The sequence below is a fragment of the Strix uralensis genome, chromosome 9 (assembly GCF_047716275.1).
Source record: "Strix uralensis isolate ZFMK-TIS-50842 chromosome 9, bStrUra1, whole genome shotgun sequence".
Taxonomy (NCBI): domain Eukaryota; kingdom Metazoa; phylum Chordata; class Aves; order Strigiformes; family Strigidae; genus Strix; species Strix uralensis.
This window is the reverse complement of record NC_133980.1, coordinates 19,117,695-19,140,894: the sequence shown is the minus strand read 5'-3', so window position 1 is coordinate 19,140,894 and position 23,200 is coordinate 19,117,695. Positions and strand designations below refer to the sequence as shown.

General features: G+C 40.0%; 2 protein-coding genes across 3 annotated transcripts in view; one reads left to right on the top strand and one right to left on the bottom strand.

Moving 5' to 3' along the window:
- COL4A4 (collagen type IV alpha 4 chain) overlaps window positions 1-2,336 on the bottom strand; it is a 77,621-nt gene extending 75,285 nt beyond the window's left edge. For both annotated transcript variants that reach the window (XM_074877670.1, XM_074877672.1), the window contains exon 1: window positions 1,998-2,336. The gene's annotated coding sequence lies outside the window, so the exon portion shown is untranslated. The remainder of the gene's footprint in view (window positions 1-1,997) is intronic.
- Window positions 2,201-23,200, top strand: part of COL4A3 (collagen type IV alpha 3 chain) — a 64,265-nt gene continuing 43,265 nt past the window's right edge. Inside the window, exons 1-8 of the mRNA XM_074877673.1 lie at window positions 2,201-2,406; window positions 15,619-15,675; window positions 19,200-19,289; window positions 20,191-20,235; window positions 20,708-20,752; window positions 21,042-21,104; window positions 21,822-21,875; window positions 22,692-22,718. Of these exons, the coding sequence (XP_074733774.1) occupies window positions 2,320-2,406; window positions 15,619-15,675; window positions 19,200-19,289; window positions 20,191-20,235; window positions 20,708-20,752; window positions 21,042-21,104; window positions 21,822-21,875; window positions 22,692-22,718 (468 nt within the window). The 5' untranslated portion in view covers window positions 2,201-2,319. The remainder of the gene's footprint in view (window positions 2,407-15,618; window positions 15,676-19,199; window positions 19,290-20,190; window positions 20,236-20,707; window positions 20,753-21,041; window positions 21,105-21,821; window positions 21,876-22,691; window positions 22,719-23,200) is intronic.

Genomic DNA, 23,200 nt, shown 5'->3' with positions numbered 1-23,200 from the left:
CTCAAGGTCAGTGAGTAGGTGGTTCTGGGATAAGACTGGCTTTGAAGAGGACTTTTTAAAAAATGTTCTTTCTTTCTGTTGCATCTCCCTTGTTAGCACTTTCCCATGTTTGCTTTGAGCTTGTTGACTTTTTTTAAATTTCTGCACAGGGTTTTCACAATTTGAAAACTGACTCAATATCTTTTTATTATAGCAGTATTTCATTCACTGGGTGTTCTGCATGTATTAATTTATTTCTGCTAACAGCGGTTTGCCTGCTTTCTTCTGTTTCTTCCAGTATTTCTTTGTCCTAGTATTCAAGAGCTCTCCTTTTAAGTCCTATCTTCTTTACTCAGTGAGAGTCATTCTGTTCATACTGCATTTAAATTTGCATCATTTCTGAGGACTGACCACTCTCTTCCACTGTAGTCTCGCTTGCTCTGACCTTGTTGTCTCACCTTTTGCTTTCACTTTTGTGTAAATAAGTTTCTGCTACCTTCTGTCTAACACCAGTTCTTCTAATGTTAAATTTCAGTGGTGGATTTAGGTATTTATAGGTGCTTATGGCTTATAAACAACTGTGGACCCCATTTTTGTCCTTATTATTACAGTATTCTCATGTAAAAAATGTGGCATTGTTACAGTCAACAGGTTTAGGAATCTGACAAATAAAATGCATGTTTAGTGGTTTTATCCCTATGATACTATTTCCTCTACATGGTCATCATCAATCTGGCTTTTTCCCTTTATCTCTATACGTTGCTGTCTATACCACCTTGCTCTCACTGATGCTTGAGATTTTAGAGCCAAGGTGATACCATCTGTGATGATGTACAAGATCTTTGATACTGAACATACTGCTCTGCTCTTCCAGAGGTATGTTCTGGCTGCTAGTACCAGACTTTTGGGAAAAGTAGCCTCTGCTAACTAGCTTTCACAGTGGATTTCATAGGGGGTTGACAGGACTGTCAGCGGAATGGAGATCCAGCTCTACTCTCATGCCTTTAAGAGAGGCTGTTTTACAAAGCTCTGTGGTTAGGTTTATGCTCATGAAAGGCTTTAGGTTTCTGTCTCATCAGTAGTTCTAAATAGATTTATACACATATATTATATTGTTGTATAATGTTGCTTTTTCTGTATCACTTCTAGTGCTTCATAAAACCTGTAAGTTAGGATTTCCTTACAGCATTCACCAACACTACAGATAAGGCAAGATCGCTGTGGCTGGCCTGGACAACAAACTTTCTAAGTTTGTGCCATCTCAGAACAGCACTTTATGTGGTGAGATGTAACCTTGAACATGCAGTACTTCTGTCAACAACATAAATGCGATAAACTTTACCTATTGCCCGCACTTTACAAATCACACTTCCATTCAGAAAGCCTCTGCATCACGCTAAGCTATGTGGAAAGCCTGGAGAGAGACGCTTCCCACTGATCTCCATTTATGCAGCGGGCAGCACTTTGCCCCTTCTCGGACTTCTCGGTCTCCGCTGCCTCGTTACGAAAACACTCGAGGGGGGGGAAAGCGTTGCTGAAAGGAAAACACTCCCGCCAGCGCCCGGGAGCGCCGCGGACAGCGGCGGGATGGCGCGGAGGGCCCGGGCTGCCGCCGGCCTTCCCCGGTACCGCCTCACTCGCGCACCCAGCGCTGCCACCTCCCACCTCGCCCCCGCCCCGGTTGAACCGACCCCTTCTCCCCGCCGGGGCGCTCCGGGCGGGCCCAGGCCGTGTCCTTGCTCGGGCGGTGCCCGGGGCTGGCCCGGGCGGGTCCCCGTCCCCGCTCCCGCCGCGCAGCCCCTTCGGGCGGCGCCCGCCACCTTGCGCCCTCAGGGCGGCGCGGGGGAAGCGGGCGGGGGACGGAGACAGCCCGGGAACCTGGGGCACCCCCAGCTGTCCCGGGACGGGGCTGGCCCCGCAGCGAGCTGCCCAGCCCTGGCCGGCGCCGAGGCCGGGCGGGACGGCCCGTAACGAGCGCCAGGTACCGCCACCCGGGGCTGCCCTTCCGCGGCGCTCACCTCAGCTCCCAGGCGGGAAAGCCCCCGGCTCCTCGCTCACTCCATGCCCGCTGAGGACGGACAGACGGCGGCTGCCGGCGGTGCCCGAGGCAGGAGACACGGGGGGGAGAGGAGAGGAGAGGGGAGGAGAGGAGAGGGATGGCCCGGCCGGCCCCGCCCCGGCCAGCCCCGGCCCCTGTCCCCACCCCAGGGCGCCGGGAGCGCCGAGGCGGGTGCGAAGCAGCAGCCCCCAGGCCAAAAGCGGCGGGCGGGCGGGGGGCAGAGTCCGAGCGCCCCGGGCCGAGCTCTGTGGGACGCCGCGCAGGCAGCGCCGAGCGCGGGGATGGCCGGCAGGGCTTGTCCCAGCCGCCTGGCGCTGCTGCTGCTGCTGCTCGCCCTGCTCGGGCCGGGCCGCGCCGCGGCGGCGGAGGTGAGTGAGGGAGGGAGCGCGGGGCGGAGGGCCTGGGGCGGCGCGGCGGGACGGGACGGGGGCGCGGGATCCCGCGGCGGCCGCAGCGTCACCTGGGGCAAGGCGGCGCTCAGCGCCTCGGCCCCCTCCGCCAGCGCGCTGCACTTCGGCGTTGGCGAGTTGTGAGGGAGAAAAGGTGAATTTACTGTATTTAAAATTATACGCCCCACCCGCGTCAGGTACATCGCGCCCGGGCACGGTGAGGAGAGGTGCCGTTACCGCTGCGCCGCTGCCCGGCGGGGGTAGGTGAGGGCGGGGAGGCCCCGCGCAGGGCGCGCCGCCGCTGTCTCAGGTGCGAAGGAGAGGGGCGGCGGGCGGCCTCCCGCGCCTCCAGCTGCGGGGCTGCCGTGAGGGGGGGCCGGGGGCCGCAGCCCCGCCACCAGCCCAGCAAGCGGCCGCGGAGGCCTGTCCCGCGGGCAGCGCGTCGCTCCGCAGGACACGGGGGATGCGGAGGGCGAGGGCTGAGCGGTGTTGGGCGTGGATGGTCTCTGAGGTAAACGCTCTGAGAGCAACACTCACCCTCTGGACCAGCTGTGCCGCCTTCCCTACAAACTCACTGCACAGTTTGAGGTTTAATGATGAGTGTGCATCACCGTTTGGTCGATAAATTCCCCTAAATCATATTGTTGTCTTTGCCGTTCCTTTCTCCTCTGTCTGGTTATAACATTTAGATTGCACATTCCCGTCTGGGAGAAGAACAGTCAGCTGTGAGGGTAAATGGGTCAACATTTCTGGCAGTTACCAAACAGAAAACTGCCAGTTTCAGTAAATTTCAAATTCTGTTTTTCCCATAATAGTCAACAGTGTTAATTTCTCCTTGCATGTGTGAGTAAAGCTCTAAAGCAGTACATCAAAACCCTTTACTGCCTATCAAAACATTTGCAGTTCACCTTTATAAGGAAAAAATCTGATCTTCCACTTTGTGGTTGCTAAAATAGAGCCACATTCTGCCGTAATTATCTGAAGCAGACTAATTGGTAATAATGTTTCTTCTAATCACCCATTCTGGGTAAAGTGTCTGGAAACAGCATAAGCACCTCACCAAACATGTTTTCTTTCATGGCCCTCTAACTTCCAGTCAAGTTTAGTCATTTAACAAAGATCTAGTTGTTTTATTTGTAGTGGAATTAAAATACCTCTTAGTTCTTATGTAGAACAGAGGTACCAGATCTATTTGCAAAGTACATATTTTCTGCAGAGTTGTTTCAGGCTCTGCCTAGGACAGATCCTTACTCTAAAGCAAGATGTGGAAGACTGATAAACTCAAGACCTGCCTCTCTCTTCCCAGTTTGCTTTTCTTTATTCCATTCTTCTCTTTATCTGCTGGTACCTCCCATCCATTGCCCTTGCTGCTCCTAAGAGATCGACATCATCATGTGTGCTTCTGGATGGCTGGTAACAAGCGCAGTGTACCAGGAACTCCTCCCCCCACTCCCACACAGACACACACTCTCACATTTTCTAAGCCCCTATTCTGGTTGTGTTGATCTTGTCATCCCGGTTCGTGCTTTCATCTACAAAGGAAGGGAAAAGGAGGTGTATCGATGGGTAGGACCTCACATATGGCTCAGTAAAGCATTTCAACACTTTTTAGCAACCTCAGTAGGATCCTAGAGTATTTGCCAGTCATGCAGACTCATGTTCATTAGCAGTCTTTCTGCTTAAGGTAGATCATGAAGGTCTGAGATACTGGTTTTCTAGAGCATTGTCATTACCAGATCCTCATTTACACTTAGGTCTTAAACACTGTAAGAAGTGTCTTCTACAGAAATCTTGCTGTTAAAGCAAAGTTTGAACACGATGTATTGATTCAGTTGTGCTCTGAAAATTCAGTGGATCTGAAATGTTGTCTGAGATTAATTTAAACTAGATTTCCAACAGATGACAGATCAGTTTAAGATTCAAATGTGATCATTTCTATTCTTGTATGAAAATGCTGATATTTTCAAAAGAGAAAGTCTAACTAAATTTTCTAGATGGAGGAAATAAAAACTTTTTAAAAAGCAATTTTATCTAAACTAATTAAATATTAGTGGCTAGTGTTAATTGACATGAAATGATTGATTAATAAATCATTGCATCTTAGCTGGACTGTCCATTGCAAAGAAATAGGTATTGTTTGTGTTTTAAAATTGCACTACACTTTCATATGAAAATAAATTTATATTTGACCAGCAAGCAATATTTTTGCTGTATGCATAGATTAAAAACTGTTTCAACTTAGAAGAGTTTTAAGTCTATGTCTCGTAATAACCCAATAAATACTTTATTCCCAAAGACAAGAAAGAAAATTATTAATTTGTGCCTGCTGCTGTTTATACAACAAATTTTGGTCCTCACAGGCCACAGAGTCCAGACTTTCCTGCCCTTAGGAGGCTGAACTTTCTGGCATCTGCTAGGGAGTATTATTAGCTGCAGTCTTGGCCATTAGCATGCTCTAATCACATCTGAAAACTCAGCAGAAGTAGCATCTTCCCACGTCAAAGGCTTTTCAGCTTGCTTGGTGTATTCCTTCACTCCAAATACTGATGTTATAATTCTTTGGATTTTCCCACTGTTCATTTAAATACTGAAGAAGAAGAATAAAAATTAACAATGTATTTCCTCAGGAACAAGATCTTCCTCATTTCTACTTTTTTTCCTCTCAGAAAAAAGTTTATTTGCTTTCTCATTGTTTCATTTTGTTTAACAGCACCTGGACCTGAAACTGTCTTGATGCACGTGTACAATCCAATTAATTCTCCTGAGTGTATTCTGTCTTTTGATACCATCCATGTACTTCTTGTATGTCTTGAAATTTGTTGGTTCAAATTACAGTAATAAGAAAAATAAGAATAAGAAAAGTTCATTAGTACTGAATCAATACTGCTGCTTAGTGGCATTGATCATTTTTATGATGGCATTATGTTAGCATGTATTCAAAACAGGACAAAAGAGAGTTTCTACTTGAGCAAGTACTTGATTGCAAGTTAGGTGCACCTCATGTTACTACGGTTTTTTTGATTTGCATTGTAATACAATTGCAATATTGTGTTAGCTCACAGGAAAAATTTAAGTGCTCTATATTCTGTGTTTGCCTCAGTCATTACTCTGTTTTTTTTCATCATGTGCTGCTGGCAAAGGAGGGGAGGTAACAAATTCGGTGACTGTAAGGCTTGACAAGATCTTCTATGCATCCCCCTTCTCAATTATGGGTGTTGTCTGTGACTAGATGCAAGCGTTCATACTTCCCAGTTAATTTCATTTTTTACAAATGTTAGAATTTGCATGCAAGTACTAATAAACTAGTCTTTTCTTCTTCATGCAATGTTTTTTACCTAATTATATGCAAACTATATTGCTGTTGCAAATAGATCTTAATACATGTCTCTGGAAGGAAAAAATGAGGTGTTCTAGCTCAGCCATGAGCATCTGCAAGGCTGGTAAGAATGGATGCAGGCTGAATTACTTTGTTTAACTGGGAATCAAAATGTTGGAGGGACCAAGTGTCACAGTGAGAATTTTCCTTCTCTGCTGGCCTTTGGAAGCACCCAGGTTCTTTGTCGCACAGGGCAGCTGAGAAGGGAAGATGTGCACCTGAATATACAAAAGAGAGTTCACTGAGCGTGTTAGAAAAACAAGTCCTTTGTGAAGTGCTCTCTTTGATTTGGTTAATATGATCCCAGCTCTGAAGTCAATGGGGGTGTTACTTTGATAACTGGGCCCAATTTATACTAGAGTGTTCTGATCCTGATTGCCTCTATAATTAGTTGTAATTCAGCCATCATCTCCATAAACAAGCCAATGTCAGGGCACTGCAGAGCAATGCGTTTCCTACTGGGCCAAGAGAGTTAGCACAAATTAGCAGAGTTGCCCTAATGTTTGTGCATCAAAATTTATGAAGTTCTACTGTCTTATACAACATGGGGGCTTGCTCTGATATGGCCTTGAAATGTTAAGTGTACTTACATGTTTGCTGTATCATACAACTGAAAGAAGATGAATCTCCTTAGGTGATCTTGGTAAGCACCTGTGAAAACGGAACTGTTAACACTTGATGTGTAGCCTTTTTCTAACAAATCTACAAGTTAAATACACATTTAGGCAAAACTCTATAGTTCAAGTTATTTTGCTGACTGAATAATACCATTAAAATGATCAAAGTAGGCAGGCAAACCCTGGTTCTTCCTCCATTGCTTTGCATTTCATATAGTTATAACAGCATTTTATTTTGAGATATGTGCTAGCAATCTCTTCTGCAATACCTAGAGCTGATTTATCATAACATGTCTTTGAAACAAAATACTTCGCTATTAAGTGTAACTAGTATGGGATGTCCGGTCATCTGTTTTACTGTCACATTCTCACCCTACCGCCTAACAAAGTAATACTAGAAGGCTCCGTATGTTGGCATGGATTACAGGAGCCTAGGAGGAAGGTGAAATACAAAAAGGCTTTTTTCTTCTTAACTGTTTACAGCTCCAGTCTCTCATGCACACACTGAAGAAGTTTCATTTTGCCACACCTAGTATATTTTTAGTTCTATTTTCATTGTTTGTCCTTTTTTTAACTTGGCAGTTTTGTGATAGGGTACAAGTCTCACAGGTTTACAGGTTTTCCATTTGGCCTGGTTCAATGAAGGCTTTTTAACTCGAGCTTTGTGCAGCATTTTTCCACAGATCATTTTGGAGGAAGTTGCAAGAAAAAGTAACCTTTTTTTTTTTTTTTTCCAATCTGTGAAATCACAGAGCCTTTCAAAAAGGAGAAACCAAAGCATGTGCAATAAGCTTTCTCTGAACAAGCTACTGTTGCTTTCATTGCTATTTGTACCACTTAACAGAAGATGCACACCAGGAATTTTATGAATATACAAATATACAGGCCTGAGGAGACAACAATTATACTGAATACCATTCCCACACTCAACAGTTGGGAAGAAATACAAATTGTGTGATGTAATGCTAACCATATTATGGTAAGTAAGCAAAAATTCACCAGTTAAATGGTGTGTATTCTTCGTTATTAGATTGCTCTTTTAAGATGACCCTCTGTTAGGGAGAAAGAGCACGGATGAATAAGCTGATTAAACACCCTTAAGAGTTTGCTACACAAAACAAAATTCTGTGGCCTAATTGCCTAATCTTTTTTTCCTTGTGGAAAGGAAGAATATTTATTTCTTTTGTCCCCTTGTCCTGTTCAAGGTCAGGAGAAGAAACCCGCAGTGATGGGGTTTATGGGTTTGCCTTTGGAGATTTTACCCATCTGAATATATCGTGAACAGTTTGGTCCAGTTTCTTATAGTCCTCATCACAGTGACTTCCACCCTAGTGAGATTATTTGTAGAGTAAGATATTGGTCATTATAAATATAAGTATCAACATGTTCTATGTTTTAGCAGAAGAAATCAAACCATCATTCTCTCTGTTTAAAGAGAATTCTGTATCTTCTCTTTATAGACCAAAAGCAATTAAAGAAACCCCAAAAAACAGAGATCCAATTGAGAGCTTCAACTTAGGGTTTTCCAAAACTGCATACAACATGCCAGGTCTATGTACATAGATACTAAGTAATTTTAGGCAGCTTCTACAACACAGACCTTAGTGGTCATCACTGCAGAGCTTACAAACAATTTGAGTTTGTGAAAACTCGGGGTGTTGGTTTTTTTTTCTAAATTACAACATTTTACCAGATTTATCCTAACACAATGATGATAACATGCAGGCACAGTGAAGATTGCTAAGCCCTACTGTTTTCCCACTCCCTAATTCTTTACTGTCAGTGAGCTAGAGAGAAGGGAGAAGCTCCATGTGATTAATTGTACTGTGTCTGCTTGGATGAGAATATGGTTGGCACCATGGAAGTTGTGTGTGGAACTGTAAGCAAGATGGCAGAATGGTGTGCTTTCATAAGAATAGTATGAACAGCTGTGTTATGGTAGTTTCTTGGAACTTCCATACAGACAGGCTCATTCAGAGCAAAAAAGATATGCTATACTGTATGTAATATATGTAATATATGTAAGTATATTACAAAAAAGAACTGCAGGGTGCTTTACTGTTTTTGGTTTGGTTTTTGGTGTTTGATTGTTTGAAATAAATTGTGTCCTTTTTTCCCAAGGACACAATTTATTTCATTTAAACATATGCAAGAGATGCCAAAAGATCTATGAAAATTTGTTTTCATCTGATTTATACTGTTTTACTTAAGGTTTATGTTACAGGGGTTTTTTTATTGTGATTAATATGAATAGTTATAATGAAGAGATCTGGCTAACACTACAAAGTTGTTACTATACAAAGTTCTTACTAAACAGGTTTTTGCTTTAAAAACTAAGAGGTTTTCAAAACAGTTTCGATGTCTAAAGTGAAAAAGGGTTTTCATACACATGTTCCTTTGACATAGTAGAAAGCTGTTTAAATTGTCTGCAGCAGCTTCTTCTGTTTCTTCATACCAGTCATTTACCATAGTTACTTTGCAAATACCATTATAAATATATCCTTATATTATATAAAATCCCTTTCAAAAGAACTGACAGTTTAAAATTAAGGATAGAAAGTAGGGAAAGTGTTGTCAAGTTCAGATAGACACGTGTGTTCACATTGTGATACACAAATTGTGTATCTCTGAGATAGACACAAAATCCTGCTTCTGTGAAGTGTTATGAAAGGCTTTTCCTACAATCGTAAGTGCTTAGGACTTCTCTCCTGCACCTCACACTGAAACAGCACATAAGCAGTAATACAAAGCCTGAGCAAGGTTCCCATTACGAGAGTTTAATGGAGTTTATTTAACAGTTACACTGTCCATAGCAGAACAGTTGTCTTCCACTGTGTTATTTGAGATCTGGTCTCTCTACATTAGACATTATTGACCAGGTTGTTTATTAGTTAAAGTTACAGGTGTATTTCTTTATAATGGAAAGTCAAAATGAAATCATTTTTGGCAGGTGCTAGGTATTCAACTGGTAGGCAAAATGCTGTGCATTCTCATAGCATACATGGCTGTTAACAGGAGTCTTCTAAGGTAGGAATGTCTGGCTGCCTTCCATTTCACAAGTGACTACACAATGCTTCAGGGTTTGGGAACTGACATATTTTCCTTCATCTCATCATCTCCTATTTCTGCTCTATGCTGTCTATACTTATTGAAGGCTTAATAATTTGGTTTTGTTGTACTGGTCCAGCAATCACTAAAAAAACACAAAGATCTCCGTGGTCTTTGATAATTTTAATGAATTCATGTTTGATGCTTAGAATGCATGAAAAACTTTTAGTATACAGATTGTAATTGTGAGACTGGTATTTTGTTTTGATAGCAATGTTTTGGAGTGAGGGGACTTCATTCTCCAGTAGCTTGTAGGCTACATGGTGATTTACAGTTGTGCAACATGAGGAATATGCTGCCAAGGTCATGTATCTACTAACCATGTCTAGATAGAATTACTGACTGTGCTAGTCCAGCTAAGTATCCTAACACAGGTGCCTCAGACTCAGAAAAAAGATTTTACTTATATAGCCACAAGTGGGAAATCTCTTCTATACAGCTCTGCTCTCAGATCCTCTGCTTGAGCAGGTTAGGATAAATTTTTGAAAACAACTATGTCCAAGCTAGGAGCTTTAGCTAGCACCATAGTGTCCTCCAGAAAGTGCAGCATTTCACATCTCTGTGCAGCATACCTACCCCAACACAAGTTTGTGGTGTAGATAAATGTTAAAGCAAAACTTTCTACTTGCCGTAATCATAATGCTTTACACCCACTTTTATTAGATGTAATAGAAAACATGTAGTAGAGGACATTAGAGAAATGGGCCCTTTGTAGTTTTAAGCACTATATTAACATCAACTATTTGAGCAATATTATTCTGTGTACTCAGTTGTGGTTTATAGACACAGCTGGAATGTGTAAAGTGATTGCACTGAGACATCTCAGGAAGAATTCAGAAATCTCAGTGTGTCAGCAGCCCTTGAAAATTCATAATCAAGACTCTTAAAGGAGCTGGCTCACTGATGTGTAATTTTTAATAAGTATTGGAACTGAAGAGAAATTACAGAAAACTGGAAATTAGCTGATAATTTACTTCCACTTAGAAAGGACCACTGTGATGACCTGCATATTTGTAGGCTACTCAGGATACCATTACAATTCCTTATGTTGCACAGTCATCTTTCATTTATGTTAACCAGGATTTACCTCTGGAATCAGTGGACTTCATCCATGAAAGACCAATCAGGCCAAAAGTGTAAACTTAAACTCCACTGCAGCCAGATTACTATATTCCTACCGAATACATTTAATTTCATCTCAGCTTTCATCTGAATGTCTTTATTACTCATCCTGTGTGGTCTTGATGTACTCTTCATCTGAAACATACTTAAAGAATATGGTGCCGGTTGGCTGCAACAACACACTTTGCTGCCTCTCTGTCCTGGGTGCAGTGTTTTTAATATAAATATGTATTTTGAAATCATAGCTGACCTACTCTGATCTTCTTTGGATCTGGAAAAGCGAACAAATACTCTGTGTTGTCATCCTATATGCCATTCCAAAAGGAGATCAATGGAGAAATACTGGCTCATCACCCTCACTGGCTCATTTTGTCTGTTCCCCATCTTCCTGCCTTTAGACCATACCCAGTATGACTGTATTGCCCCACAGATGTGTCAGGGCTCAAAGCCTGTGCTATTGATAGAAACTCCTATCATTGTTTGCTTTTTTCCTTACGTTAACGCTTTGTGACGTCCTTCGACATATTCAGGTTTGGTAACATCCCTAAATACATTCTCTGACACCCTTCATATAACTAGCTTTACTGGCAAAGTGCTGTGAGCTGTGTAAGATTCTCTTTAATACTCCAAAACAAGTTACCATGACGGCAATGGTAGGAGTAGCAGTACCATGCTGAATCTATATTAGTGTTGTATAGGTGGCAATGTAGTCTGTAGTATGTTATTTCTTCCTTCTTTCTTTGTCATTTCTTTGAGGGATTTGGGGAAGGAGAGGACTGGAACACTTTTTAAGCAGATGCTTTAGTCTCTGAATTGGGGGCAGAAAGAGGTCAGAGCCCCGTAGAATCCAATCCCATAGTGTAGGAAGGGCAATTCAGTGTTATGGATAAGGTTGCACTCAACATTAACCACTGCAGTAAATGTGCTTCAGCATGCACAACTGTAATTATTTAAAGAACATATAATGCTACTACTGTCACTCAAAACACTTTTGAAAGGAGCTCCTCTATAAAATACTCCAAGAAAGTGTTGGGTTTTTTTCATTTTGGTTCATTGGTGGATTAATTTGATTTGTTATTCATATCATGATCTGGCTTTATCCTTTGACCTAGATTTTTAGATCAAAAAGCTAGTGCCATCTGCCATATCTAAATATTTTAAATAAATGTAGGTGATTATTATAAAAAACAAAAAACTGAAAAACATGCAGTAAATCTGTGGCTTTGTTAGTACATTTACTTATGTAGATGTTATTGTGAGGATTTTGAATAAACCATTAATAACTAGTACTCAATTTCCTTATCTTATAACCTGGCAATATACTATTGTGTTGTTATGATCCTTTGATGAAGGAGCTGCAGGCATCTTGCAAGGATGTGGAAACATCCAGTAGTATAAGTGAGCAATGATTTTTTGGTTCAAAGCTCCTTTACAGAAGGCATAATACTAATCTTACGTAAAAATCATATGCCAAAACGTTTAGTATTATCCAGCTAACTGAGTGTGTAATGCAAAATCATCTTTGGTCTTTTCAGTTTAGTTTAAAGTGATATGCGTACACAAAAAGACCTAAATTGATCTGAAAGCTTACTAATGGCAAATTAAACACATTCTAAGCATTCTGACTTCTTGAAGAGCAAAGGCTCTTTTTCTTTAAATAGTTTAATACCTTGATTAGTTGTGTAGCATCATAAGTTTCTACATGTTCATGTTTTTAACTTCACATTGGATTATCTTTGATTGTAAGTTAAAATAAAAAGTTTCTTCTGTATCTGTACATAGGAAGTCTTCTGCAGATTATACCTGTTACTGAAGAGTCACTTCATTTGGTGATTTATCTGCGCGTCCTGAAAACTGCTTTGCATACAAGTACTGTAAAGAATCTGCTTCTAGCCTTACTTTCACAGGTAGAAATAAGGTGCAACTCCGTGAAGGTCTATAGAACTATAATGGTAAATAACTGGTACTAGGAAGATTAGAAGCCAGCTGTGGCTGTTCCTCAGGAAAGCTCTCTGTGGTCAACCAGGATATGGTCCCAGTTACCCTGAAGAAATTCAGAGGATTTGGAATACTGTAAACATTTTTTTCTCAGTAAATGGCACCTTTCCTGGACTCAGACATATGTCTGCTAAACTTGTAAATTTAATCTCGTGCTTCAGCAGTTAAGATTGCTGAGGAAATGGGTCTCATAGGTCTTGCAGGTAATTTACAATTTTCATATGCAAGCCTTCAGAATGTGGTAGCTTGAGTCACTCATCAGCCCTGTACAGCAGTAAAATGCAGTGCATGCAATTTAAGACTACATTTATTGTGTACTGTGTTTACATCTTTCCTTGGGATGCTGAACACTGAACAGTTACTGGTTTCATACTGCTTAGCAGACATATACCAATAACCTGTGTCACCTATTTTGAAGAGAATACTTTGGGATGGAAGATACTGTTACTGAATAGGGAACAAGAAGATTGATTGGCTTATAGACTATTCCAAATTTATTTTGAGATATATGTCACTTTATCCTCTGGTATTTATGCTTAAAGGCTTAAAATATCTGTCATATAACATGGTGAATTTAGATTATCCAGTGCTAAACTGATAGACATCACCAAGAAGAAATCAGGATACTGTTTGTTGTTAATGCTGCACTAGTGTTTATTCTTGTGTCTCTGATGATACAATCATATTGATTAAAATAATAGTAAAGGTAGCAGTCACACAGTTTCTGTTTTACATGACACCTTTGTTTTCCAAATTTCTGATGCAGTACCACTTGAATTCTAGCAGTCAGGTCAGGGAAAGAAAGAGTCTTCTTTAAATATGCCAAAGAATTAAGTATTTAACGTTTGCAACTCTTCAAAAATCTATCTTGAAACATCAAGTAATCACATAGTGATCTGTCTATAGAACACAGGCAGACACAATAATTTCTTGGGGGATTTGCCTTTCATGGCCAACTGATTCTAATTTCTATTTAATGTTTAAATAGCTGTTCACTTGAGAAATACTCCCTGCATCTTTCTAAATTAATACATGGTATTATCTCACCTAACTTCAGCCACCTGAAAGACAGGCAGCTACTGTCAGTAATTGTCTAGTCTATAGGGAACAGCAAGTACTTGCAGCATCTTTCCTCCATCCTAAAAGAGGCACCTAAAGAGACTGGATGAGTTGTTCCAAACTAGTTTCCTTGTGTAGTCAAAGGAAAGAGACAAATACCAGCTAGCTAATATCATGTACCTCAGTTTTTGATGATATAGAAGAAATTGATCCTAGCTTGTGGGAAGAAGAGATGCTTTTCAATTCTGTAAAATGTTTTACCTGAACAGATTGCTACAGGAAAATTTAAATTTAATGACAATCTGACTTTATAATTTTAAAATGTAATGGAGAACTTTTTTTCTTCTTCTGTCTTTTGTTTTCTGTTTTTTGAGAACACCACTGGAAAAGTTATAAATTTGGAACAGTGCTGCTGTTGTATTATGACCAGCTGTATGGGTTAATTAATTCTGTCTTCAAGTTCTAAATAGAAATTTCATATCATACCATTTTCAAGGCTTTAATCTTGTAAGAAAAAATACAGTTCTTCCTTCTTTTCTGAATTTTATGCAACATAGAAAAATATCTTCATAACCAGTATGTGATAGTTGTCCCTTTCATATTGTCTGTAACTGTAATAGTATATGGTCACTGTGATAAACATCTATACTTAAAGTGGGAGAATAAACTGAAAAATAACCCTCTTTCTGCAGGGCTACAATTGAAAAAGTCATTCATCAATGGCTTCAAAAACAATTGAAAGAATTTAAGTGTACAAAGAAGGACAATAAATGCAGTTTACTCCACATGTCTATGAAATACATGGCTTCAATAACCTCAATGCTATTTTTAGTATGTATAATATTTATGTTAACAAAGGATTATTTTTTTTCCTCCTCCACTCCACTGACATAGGGTATGTCTACATGAGTGTAGAAGAGTCCATTGCAGAGTTATCTCAGCCAGACTGGGCTAGCTCAGGTACTGAGAGCATGATAGCTGTAGCAGGAACGGGGCACAGGAGGGTTAAGTGTTCTCATGTTCACCCAGGATCTCAGATGTGCTTTGCAGCTCTGCTGAGCTCCCTGCTACCACCGCTACCTAGTGCATGAGCTAGCTAATTGAGTCACGCTGTCTATCCAGTTACATACTGAAAATCCTTGTTTGGGTTTTTTGTTTGTTGGGTTTCTTTTCACTTAAGTGTGAACAGTAAAAACCTGAATATCTCTTCATACTTGATTAATCATTGAATTTTCCCAGATTATGGTTGCTCCCATATAGCCATGCCATACTCCAGCAGTAGAGGTCACAGACTCAAAGAGTGGTTTGGATGCTACAGTGCAACACTCAGCTCTCCAAGGAGGGCTTTGAACTCCAGGCTCACTTGAACTCCAGGCTCAGGAAACCTCCAGAATTAAGAAACAACAAAGTTGAGGGTCCTTTGTAATTGTATTAGGTACCAGGAGCCAGGGTCAGGAGGTGAACGCAGCTAGAAAAAGACAGAAAATTATTGGTTAATAGATTAAAATAAAAACAATATCATGGTAATCTAAACCAATATCGGTATATGTGTTTGTTTCTATAGTAAGTTTTTAAAGAATCATTAATGTTTAGGGCTGTGAGCCCAAACTCTTGAATTTTACACTTCATACTGATACTATAACCCTGGTGGTGTTAAGCACGCCTTCTTGGCCTTTACCCCGATGATAAAATTAAACTAGTGCCCTTATCTGTCTCAAAAGACAGTACAGAGTGATAATGAGCTCTTTTCCACTGTTAAGAATTGCCACTCTTCAGGAACATTTTTTTTTAAAGTTGTATTATCTGTGAAATAATTACCTTACTAAAACCACTGAGATCTCATTTGCCCCTCACCAAACAACACAATGAGAAAAATTATTTTATTATAAAGTTTGTCTTTTTGTTTTTCAGAGTTGTGTATGCAAAGGTAAAAGTCCCTGCTTTTGCGATAGCATGAAAGGTAATAAGGTAAGGACAAATACATTTTTCCTTTTCTAAGATTAGCTTATACCTGGAAACAATTAATACATTAATTGAGTTGATATAATGAGTGAATTTATTGTGTGATGGTAATGTTGTCAACAGAGTCTACAAAGAATTGTAAAAGGAATATATTACCTTACAAAATTCTGTTAAAATAACTCTGGGGACACTGTTTAACTAAGAAGACTTACAATTTTTTTTTTTTTTTAATGTATTAGTTTGTTTACAGCATTGCATGATGTTTGAACAGCAACAGAAGAACAACTGTCCGAACCACTAGGTCCCTTTCACAAACTCCTAACAAATGCCCACAGATACAGTTACCCTGGCAGCAGCTCTCCTGTTACAAATTTCATAATGCCATCAAGAGTGTCATGTTCAGTGCTTCCCTGTTCCCCTCTTTTGACATTGCCCATCTCCCCTTTTCTGGTTCCCGAAGTTTTGAAAGCTACATGCACTGGCACAAACAGATAAATCTCCTGCAGACCAAAACAGGGGTGAGTTTCTGGGTCCTAACCACAAATACCTTGTCAGCAGTGAGGGAACAGCATCAAATCCATCAAAAGTAACAGAGCCGCAGCTCTGCCTGTTGCCAATAGTAGCTTGGCAGAGGCTCGGAGTGGCTTTTAGACAAACCTGAATTACACAAATGCCAAAAATTCTTTCAAACTCCTGCTTGTAGTTGGAAAAACAACTGATTCACAAATGAAAGGGGCATTATTAAGTAATTCAGGCTAACTGGGGACATAGTGATTGCCATACTAAACCTTATCAATAGATTCTAGATGTGATTAATCCCACTGATTGACACATCTGGCTGGTAAAGAATTACTCACAACTTTCCTCCTGTACTTTTACTACCAAGAAAAAAATGTCTTACTGCACCACAGTAAACACTGCTAGTCTTGCTTTTAGGAAGCTTCATTTCAGTGTTAGAGAGAAGTTCTCTCAGAGTAAATACGTTCATTATGAAAACATATTTTTGTAAGTGGGAAAGGATTCATGTCTTTAGTAAAGTCTTGGTGCTTATTTTTCATGTTCTTAGTTGGTCTAACCTGACATTGTCCTAACCGGTAGAATTGAGACCATTTGAAAAATCAGAAAAAAATAAGCAGCCCACTAAAAGAGAAATATTAAAAATGAACACCTGCAACTTGTCTTCATCAGTTCCATGTTAAAGCAACTGAGCAATTAGTAGGTAAGAGTTAATCATTGTTTGCACTGATGAAGTTTTTCAGGCAGCTTTGGAAAGTCAGGACAATTACATTAATCAGTACATGTTGGTAACTGTTCAATGTTAAGAAATTCTCCAACCTGAGAATCCTCTGATCTTGTTGATTTGTCAAGAGGAAAGTGATAATAAAATTGCCTGTACTGTATGGAGGGGAGTGAAGCTGTCAGGAGAGTGAAGTGCTGCTCTGCATCTGGAGAGCACCCCATGACTTGCTGCAGAGAGAGGGGGTAGCAAGCTCAGTGAAGGAAGATGAAGGACCTCTTTCGATTTTCTGTGAGTTAGTACCACACTCCCTCCAGTGGCACATCTTGGTTTATCCTTTTTTGCCTTTCTTGGGACGCTGGTGAATGAAATAAATTTGTTATAAAAAGCTATGCTGGTTTATGATACAGATCTCACAGACACTTCATAATGCAATTCTTATTTTGACTTGTGTTAAAATATTATAGGATTATATTCTATATATATCTTATTATTCTTTTTTTTTAAATTCAGATGCTATTTAAAATCTGGTGAGTTTATGGGATTTGGAGGGGCGAGAATTGGTGGAGGGACAAGCCAAGGTGTTTTGGCTTCCTCGACACTTCTTTGGATCCTATGCTGTACATTGAATAATAAGATACCGGAAATTCTGCACACCAAAATTTCAAATGCTTTTTTGTATAACTCTCCCCTGATAAAGCAATAGGAAAATTGACTCTGAGAATCGATAACCCCACATGCTCTCTCTCCCCTGTCATGCTGTGATGTAAAATCTTGAATACACAGCTCTTCACTGATGTAAAATTGAGCATGCTAAATTGCTGCTATCTAAAGAGCTGAAACACCTTTTCTGTGAGTTTCTAGGCTTGAAGCACTTTTATTTTAATCAAAATTATAGTATCATAGAATGTTTTGGGTTGGAAGGGACCTCAAAGATGCTTTAGTTCCAACCCCCTGCCAAGGGCAGGGACACCTTCCACTAGATCAGGTTGCTCAAAGCCCCGTCCAACCTGGCCTTGAACACTGCCAGGGAGGGGGCAGCCACAGCTTCTCTGGGCAACCTGTGCCAGTGTCTCACCACCATCACAGTAAAGAATTTCTTCCTTATATTTAATCTAAATCTGCCCTCTTTCAGTTTAAAACCATTATCCCTTGTCCTATCCCTACACCCCCTTATAAAGAGTCCCTCCCCATCTTTCCTGTAGCCCCCATTAAGTACTGGAAGGCTGCTATAAGGTCTCCCCAGAGCCTTCTCTTCTCCAGGCTGAACAACCCCAACTCTCTCAGCCTGTCCTCATAAGGGAGGTGCTCCAGCCCCCTGATCATCTTCGTGGCCTCCTCTGGACCCACTCGAGCAGGTCCATGTCCTTCTGATATTGGTGCCCCCAGACCTGGACACAGCACTGCAGGTGGGGTCTCACGAGAGCGGAGTAGAGAGGGAGAATCCCCTCCCTCAACCTGCTGGCCACACTTCTCTTGATGCAGCCCAGGACACAGCTGGCTTTCTGGGCTGAGAGTACACATTGCTGGCTCATAGTCAGTTTTCCATCCCAGATAAGACTTGCATTTTCATTATATTTAACTAAAAAACTGAAAATGCCCCTTTCACTGTAATTTAGCCTCCTGTACTCTATTTGTGTAGCTTTAATATTCTGTGTTTCCTTTACATGGTTTGGTTATTTGAACTTGACCTTAAAAAACATAAACAAGTAATTGGGTGTCTTGATTTCTGAGACTCAGAACAATTTTATAAAGTTGTCACTTAAAGCAAACTTCTTTTTTTCTATCTGAATGGTTTTGTTACATTTGACTCTCACTGTTTCTTTCCATGGCTTGCATGAAGAGAAGTACTGATGATTTGGAACTGACCTTGCTGTACAGCAGAGTCATTAAGTTTACCACTTTACAAAGGGCTGTTATGATGGATTTGGCTTTGTGTTGCTTGTAGAGACTAAACACGATGTAGAAATATTAACAAGGAATATGTATCAGCTGCTTTCTTAAACTTTTCATGCTGGCAATTAACTTCTGTACTCTGCAAATGAGTACTGTTGTCTTCTGATATCTTCAACCACACTTATGAGCATGTTACTTCAGTGTTACCATATGGCCTAGACAGCACATAGGCAGGACCACAAAAACTGGTCAGTATGGACACGGGTAATGTATCTGCCACAGTAGCAAACATATGTAGATGTTAAAAGGTACTGAAAGTAGTGAATGCCTTAGAAATAAATTATCAAAAGGAGAACTCATGGATATTTTAAGAATTTCATTCTCTTAATGTTTACAGGGTGAAAAAGGCTTTCCTGGTGTTCCAGGTCCACCTGGTCATAGAGGCTTTCCTGGTCCAGAAGGGCCTCCAGGACCACAGGGACCAAAGGTAGGTGTGTATGTGAGACACAGAGAGAGACACACAGAGAAACTACTGTGCTTGACTGTGAAAGTGAGCTATGACTGGGTAGAGAGTTTTGAAAAAACAAACCAAACTAATAATAATCACTTTTAATAAGTGATAATAACTTCTGCAAGAATGGCAAAAAGTAAGGATAATTTATCTAGCAAGAACATGTTAGCCTGAATGCCATCTACTGTAGTGTATTCCAGTTAGCTTTTCTGTTCAATGCCTGTACATTATCTTAAATGAAATGTCACTCGGGATTTTAGGAGCTCTGCAGTTCTGTACATTCCCCATTTCCTTTCTGGGAACAATAAGAGTTTCTTATTATCAGTGAAGCTCTAAGCACCTTGAAACAATTCCAGCAGGTTCTGTCCAGACTGTGCTGTGACATCCTTTGCTGTGTTCTTTCAGCCTTGCTCCCCCATCCTGTTTAGCCCCCTTTCAGCCTGCTCCTGGCTTTCCTTTCCACGCACAGCAGTGCAAGTGAGAGTGACTGGTACATGCACATACCTGATCATTACATGGGCATCATCTGTGTCTGGGAGCCTTCCAGCTATTTCACAGGGAAGCACTTCCAGGTCTCACAGTTTGAACACATCCATAGCAACTGCTTTCTCAACATACCCTGACTGTTATTTTATTGACCTATGATGAGATATATCCCCTGTAAACACTGAAAGGGAGGGCAATAAGCCATGATTTACCCAAGTTGTATTAAATGCTTGTTTGCTATAGTGTCTGTAATAGGCAACCAATTTATTTATTTATATAGTTTCATGTGCACATGTTAGGAAATGGTATTAAAAATATTGCATGTCCTGTTGACGGATACTTGCTTTTTCTCAGTTATATTGAAATACATTGTTTTCCATTTGTGATCTAGGGTTCTCCAGGTCTTATGGGCTTCGTTGGACCCAAAGGTATACGAGTAAGTATTTATATAAACAAACTTGTATGTATTAAATGTCATGTTAAATGCCAACTTGGTTCAATTATTTGTGAAAAATAAAAATGAAACATTATATATGATTTTTAAAATTTATGGCACAGAGTATGCACATGCATTATCTACTTTTTAAAACTTTTGCCTTTTTTGCTATACCGTATGTACAAGGTTCATGCTGTATGTATTTAGTATTGGGGTGTGCTATGAAAAAGTCAGACTAGAATTCCATGAAGAGTTGTTTTGGGTTTTTTTCTGTGGGCAAAACCAGTCTGTTAACAGTGCATAAGCTACCATTATACTTGGTTCACAGTCAGAAGGGTTAAGGAAGTAATAATCTTTTTATAGAATCATACTTGCATTCATTCTTCTTGAAAATGCAATCAGAAGAAAAACTGCATCATGAGCTTTTCCTTAATATTTGTAATACTATTCCTCTGTTTTTTTATATCATTAGGGGGTCCCAGGAATACCTGGATTTTCAGGTCCCCCAGGCCTTCCAGTAAGTAAAAATTAAACTGATTTAACCATTTCTCTCTTGCTACAGTCTTCAGTACACAATTGTCCTCAGCCCAGTGTGCTCACTCTAGTCTCAACATCAGCATTGTCTCTGTCAGTTAGTCTAGAGACTCTTAGCATCAGCAATTCTGACTCATTGTAATGATTTAAGAACACATTGTAATCTGTCAAGTCTGTGAAACACTGCTCCAACATAAACTCTTTCAGTGTTGCTGTAGGGTAATATGAGTGCGCAAAAACAAAGCTTGTGTCAATTTTGCACTTCTTTTTAGGGTGAACCAGGAACTGTTGGTCCTCCTGGGCCCTCGGGTGTTCCAGGATGCAATGGCACAAAGGTACAAACCAAGCTGAATATTACGGATATTGTGTTTGGCTATGCTTAGGAATGGCCAAAAAGCATTCTGAATTTTTCCTGCAATTACAACTTTGGTTTGTTTTGGTTTGTGGCTTTATCAACTAGGAAAAAGTTGAATCATGAGGCCAGAGGAAGAAGTGCTGCCTTTTTCTGTAAGATAGATAATTAAATAATACATGTTAGTGGCCTTTGCTAAAAAGTTAAGAATAATGTTTTATATTTTGACAGATAAAACTTTTTTCATTAAATCCAGAAAACCTAATCAGTTTTGTCCAACCTGTACTTCTGTTGAAATGGGTTATAGAAGAGGTATCTAGCTTGCAGTTGACAATTTGTAAGTCCTGAAACCAATTAAAAGAAAAAGCTTAACGTTAAGTTACAGATTTAATAGTTTTTCTTTTGTCTATGAGCAAATGTTTCCAGCACTCTGGAAGAGGGAATCAGAAGAATGCCTACTATGGAAAATCATACATTTATAGTGAAGCAGTGAACTGATCAAACATGGCTAATAAAGCCTGATGTCTGGGGTAGAAGTCAAGACCCCTACAGTGAGGCTGAGCCCCTTCTAGCAAATATGGTGGCAATGCAAGTCACAATTTTAGTATGATAACATAAAAAACTTCTTTTGTAATCACATTTGCTAAAATCAGACCAAATAATAATTATATGCATTAACAGTCACTCTTACTACTTTCAGGGCGATCGAGGTTTTCCAGGTCCTCCAGGTAGAAGAGGGGCTCCAGGCATTCCAGTAGGTGTCTGTGAAATTCATGGTTGTGTGCATTTTTACCACATAAAGCCATTCAATGAAGGAGTGTAAAGCCTTACATTAGCTGCTATTGACAACAGTTGAAATATATATGTATCCCCATTTTATTAATATGAAAACCATGTGGTAAAGAAACCAAAGTGCTTTATCGGCTGCATGTTGGACCTCAATTTCTTAGTTGATGAGAGCATGCAAATTCATTGGCTGGTGTTAGTCTTCAGTGTCTCAAGGGATACTCATGAAAATTTACCACTCGCATCTCTAAAGATGTCCAATGTATATTGCATACATTGCAATTTCAGTTCATGCATAAATATCTTTGAGGATATGGCCTAATTAAGTCAATAAGAACCAGGAATTAAACCCAGAACTTGTCATTCTGGGTGTATTGCTTTAACTCTAGGATTTGTTTTTTCTCTGTAGAAATGTGTTTTTAAAAGAAACTTCTAAACAAATGGAAAAGGAATGCTGTCTGTCAGGTTCCAGTGGCTTCAAATCTAGTAACTTCTAAACATGATCTTTACTTTAACAGCTCTCCTGATGACATTTATTTATTTATTAAGGTCAGGCTTCAGAACTGTTCTGCCTTCACTTGTGGAGTTGTAACTGTGTGACTGGATTATTTTTTAACAATATGCCCTTTCTTCTTAAATTGAAGTCTGGCACAGTAAACATGTACCTGTCCATGAAAATAAATCTCTTCGAGAGCATTGAGCTTAAAGAATATTTAGACTGTGTCCTTTCACCATTGTCTCTTTCATTTTTCCGTTTTAATAATATGTTTGTTCTTCTCCCTAGGGTATTGCTGGCATCAAAGGAGAGAAGGTCAGTTATTTGTACTATATTACATATAGTACAATACTATATATTTATTGGTGATCAATAATTTGTGTGTATGTTTGTTGCTGGAAAAGAGTTCTTAACATCTCCATTCATGGGAAACAGAAGGTCTATGTTCCAGAAGAAGCAACTACAAACTTTGGTGCTTTGTCTGTACTAGTTGCATTCACCTCCAGTTACAAAACAGTATTTAAGGTTTTTTCCCCTTTAACTACTGTTATTGCATGTAATGAATTTAACCCTTTCAAGCACACAAAGAACTAAGCCCCTCCCCCAAACAGCTTATGAATTCATATGGAAATCTGCAGATGCACTAGAGAGTATTTTAAAGGGATAAAAAGTACCAAAAATAAATTGAAGGTCAGGTTGGGGGTGAGTCATGTAGGTATGTCTGAAATGAATACTGCTCCTAACAGAGAACTGGAATGCCTGAGAAAGGTATAGTCTTTTTTTAAAAGTATCCACAG